Source organism: Triticum aestivum, chromosome 3A (genome assembly GCF_018294505.1).
Source record: "Triticum aestivum cultivar Chinese Spring chromosome 3A, IWGSC CS RefSeq v2.1, whole genome shotgun sequence".
Lineage (NCBI taxonomy): Eukaryota > Viridiplantae > Streptophyta > Magnoliopsida > Poales > Poaceae > Triticum > Triticum aestivum.
The window spans coordinates 646,901,481-646,905,380 of NC_057800.1; the positions used below are offsets into that span (position 1 = coordinate 646,901,481).

The 3,900-nt window shown below is 51.5% G+C and overlaps 1 protein-coding gene across 1 annotated transcript; it reads left to right on the forward strand.

Moving 5' to 3' along the window:
• Positions 1–288: 288 nt before the first annotated feature.
• LOC123058910 (uncharacterized) lies at positions 289–2,949 on the forward strand. The gene is made up of 7 exons (XM_044481579.1): positions 289–770; positions 1,494–1,565; positions 1,868–1,935; positions 2,053–2,200; positions 2,283–2,366; positions 2,457–2,543; positions 2,689–2,949. Exons 1-7 carry the CDS (start codon positions 618–620, stop codon positions 2,692–2,694), a joined length of 618 nt encoding a protein of 205 aa, XP_044337514.1. The 5' UTR covers positions 289–617; the 3' UTR covers positions 2,695–2,949.
• The last annotated feature ends 951 nt before the right edge of the window (positions 2,950–3,900 follow it).

A 3,900-nucleotide genomic window follows, 5' to 3' on the forward strand; every position in this document is an offset into this window, starting at 1 on the left:
CGAGGAGTCGACATGACCCGATATAAAAATTCAGGCAGCCAATGAGTAGAAAGCGTGAAAAATGGATCAAATATGGCATTTTCATGGTCGATACGTCCTAGACGCATAAACTCCAGAATAACACGTCGAGCGACAAAATGTGGGTGAAAGAGGGGGCAACAGAGCGGTCAGGGTAACGGAAAGACGGACGCACGAGCGTCAATATCGCCTCATCTCATCTCCCACTAGCCGCCCCGCCCCAGTGGGAGTTACCCGGTGTCCACTAACCCCACGACCACGAACCCAATCACTCGCTCATCATTCGACACCACAAGCCAACGAGCCGCAACCTAAAGCAGGCAGTAGGAGTGAAATCCCCACAAAAATATGAGCGCTAGAATACTCCTACGCTAGCAGCCTAGGAGAGAGAGGGAAGTAGGAGTAGTATACTCCTCGCTTGGTATTCTTCTCCCTCTCTCTCTCTTGTTCCTTGGAGTTGTTGTCCTGGGACGGAGCTTAGAAAAAGGCCCCGCCTTTTGGCTCATTCCTCACCTGCTCTGCCCTGCTCTGCTCTGCTCCAGGGACGCGAGCGAGCTGCTCAGCGTGCGAGGGAGAGAGGGAGGGGAAGAGAGAGAGGGATGGCGCGCGTGGAGAAGGTCGCCGGCGGCGAAGGGCAGGTGGAGGTGGTGGTCGGGGTGGACGGCAAGGGGGCGATAGAGTGCCGGATATGCCAGGAGGAGGGGGATGAGGCCGCCATGGACTCCCCCTGCGCCTGCACTGGCACGCTCAAGGTGACCCTCTCAGCCTCTCTCTTTCCTTCTTTCCTCCCCAATCTCTCTGGGAGGACGCCTCTTTTCCTGCTTGTTTTGGAGCTGCGCTGCGCAAGTGTAGCGGCCTGTGGAGGCCAAGTGGAAAGCTGATGTTTATTTGTTATGTTCTTCAAAGTGATGGGCAGATTTCTAGATGTTTTATCTTAGATTCTTGGTTCCATCCGTCCTCTGATATCTTTCGTGAGGCACCAGTCGTCTGTGCTCTGCACTTGCAGTCCTCTGTTTCCTTTCTTTTTTGTTCTTTTTGCTGAAATTTGCCCTGATGCTTGGTAATGCTATCATGGTATTTTTGGTGTATTTATTTTCTGTTGTTGAAATCTTTCTCTAGACTGGAGCTTAGCGTGATTAGGAGCAGCGAAAGCTCTGTTCAGATTGCCAAATGATTGTTCATAACGCGCAACGAAACACACTGTGTTATTACAGAGTCCAGACCAGAACAGTGCGATCTCGGATTGTTCAAACAGTCGAACTAGCAGCGACCGGTCCATGTTTATCCATGAAAATTATTGCCTCATCTCTCCAGTTGGTCAGATAATTGTCTGTTTTCCCTTCCAGTCGTTTTACATGTGACCTGGGATTATCTCCTGAACAAAGTGACATGTTACCTGAGATTTATCTTCTGATATGAACAACCAAAAATGCTAACCGTGTGGTGCTGGTCAACCGGCGTTTGGTTGGATGCAGTTCGCGCACAGGAAGTGCATACAGAGGTGGTGCGACAAGAAGGGGAACATCACATGTGAAATCTGCAACCAGGTGGGTATTTCTGGCTTTCCCGTTACGAGAAACGGAGAAAGACTACCCCTGTAGAGTAATGTACTATGCTAATACTGCATTTCGTTTCTACAGTTCTAGGTGATGGCATGCCACTTAGTTATTATTTTGAAATGTTAAAGAGCCTTGGTGCCTGTTGTAGTTCAGTTTATGAATTATGAGCAGTCCAATTCAGGCCAACTGCATGGCAGAGGAAAAATGAAATGTTGCTGATTTTCACCATGTTCTGTAGTATTTGTCAGCAGAGTCTTTCAGAGTCGGCTTATGTTCGTTTTGTGCTACAGGTTTACTCTCCGAACTATATTCTCCCTCCAACAAAGTGCTGTTCAGATGAAATGGGCATGGATCTTAGGTACTTACCGACACCATGTTTCATAGTTTGGTGAAATTGTGGAGATCATTTATGTTCTGTCAACTGAAGAATGATGGCCTACATGTTCTGAAGTAATGGCCGTTTGTTTGTAACCAGGCAAAGCTGGGTTGGGCGAATCGATCCCCATGATTCCCATTTCCTGGCGATCGCTATTGCCGAGCAGCAGCTGCTGAACGCTGAATTCGATGACTGCATGACCTCAAATTCGAGCGGCGCCACATGCTGCCGGTCTATTGCCCTAATTGTATGTTACAAAACTCTTTTTCTCAGTAAACATATCTTTATTTGTTCTGAAGGGTGGATGACGATGTTGATATTTGCTGCAGTTGATGGTGCTTCTGCTCGTGCGCCATGTAACCGTGATCGTGCGAGATGTTAGCATGCTACAAGATGCGACGGTTCTGTTCAGCGTGAGTCCAAATGATCTCGGCATTCACCTCTATGTGATCTCGGCATTATGTTTTCACATCAAACTAACTGAACATTTTCCTTCATTTCAGGCAATTCTTCAGTTCGTGGGATTCTTTCTTCCGTGTTACGTCATAGCGCGCTTCTGCTATGCTTTTCAACACCGGAGGCGAAGACAGGTATTGCCCGGCTTCCCACCCGAACCCGGAGCCACACTGAAACTGTTCTACCGCCATCCTTCCGTCATTCTCTCTGTTTGTTGAGTTGCATCATCCATTGCTTGCAATCTATTTTCAGCGGAGCGCTCATGCACTCTCTCTGCAGGTTTAGGGGCGTGCCTGAACCTGAACCCGGAACCGTACTCTGTCGCGCAAACCGGACCCGGCTTGAGAAGAGAAAGGCGGCGAAGCTTGCTTCTTCTTCCTCCCTTTGGCCCCAGCGAATCATGGTGTCATGAAAAAATGTAGGCGAAAAGTAGATGGATTGTGGTGTGGTGGACGGAGTAGCCGCAACGGCACCCGTCGAGCTCAACTGTACATATGAGAGTCGGTTTACAGCTACAGATGCAAGTTGAAGTTGATGACATTTTCGCTTGTTAAATAGGAGTATATAATCGGTCGCCATTGGGGTGGATGGATGGGTGGGTCGATGCGAGTTGAAATTCGCGGCCCCCCGCATTCATGCCTCGGAGGACGCAGCCGTGCTGGTGGCGATGGCTCGGGGCTCGCCCCTGCCGCCCAGATCGATGGCCGCCGTGTTTGGTCGGCTGCCGCGGCTCGCCTCGCGGAATTGCTGGCGACGTCCCGGCGCGGGCACAGGGTCAAAACCAGCCGCCTCCCTCCTCCCCTCCCCGGCTCCCACCCTCTTAGATCGAATCTACACCTACCTTGGATCTTGGTCTGGCACGCAGGTGGTGGGTCGAACCTACGCCGCCTTATTATACGTGCTCTAAGGCCAACTCCACTGCGCGATTTCAAACGGACGTCCATTTTGTCCGGATTCTGTCCGTTTAGATAAGGATTTGGGGCCGTGTTCGGGCCTGTCCTGAAATGCGGTGGCCGTGTGCCCACCGCGCGGCCGCATCCTTTTGCTCCATTCTGTCCGCGTCTATTTTAAAAAAAACGACGTTTCAAATGCCAAGCCCCAGTTCACGACCCCAGTTCATCACGCCAGCAACAAAGCCAGCGGCCTACACGACCATCGCCAGCATCCGCCAGCGGCCGGCAACACAGCCAGCCTTCAAAATAAATAGTTGTCCTCGCCTGCAACACAGCCGGCCTCCAAAATAAATGTTTTTTTCGCCGGCACACTGCCAGCGGCCCAGCGGGCGGGCGGCACCCATGCCAGCCTCCAAAAAGAACGGCCACGCCGATCGGACGACCTAGTTCAGGCCTTCGGCGTCGAGCATCTCCTTCTGCTTGGCCCTGAACCAGGCCCTCGTTTTGTCGCTCATCTTCGACAAGTCCACGCTCATGATCGCAAGGGCCACCTCCTTCGCTTTGGTGGCGGCATTGGTGGCCTCGATGTCGAGCTGCC

Excerpts from the sequence above, each read along its gene's own strand:
- LOC123058910 (XM_044481579.1), top strand. The coding sequence starts at position 618 with ATGGCGCGCGTGGAGAAGGTCGCCGGCGGCGAAGGGCAGGTGGAGGTG. Across the intron at positions 771-1,493 it reads CCTGCACTGGCACGCTCAAG|TTCGCGCACAGGAAGTGCAT; the intron begins GTGACCCTCTCA and ends GGTTGGATGCAG. Across the intron at positions 2,201-2,282 it reads GCCGGTCTATTGCCCTAATT|TTGATGGTGCTTCTGCTCGT; the intron begins GTATGTTACAAA and ends TATTTGCTGCAG.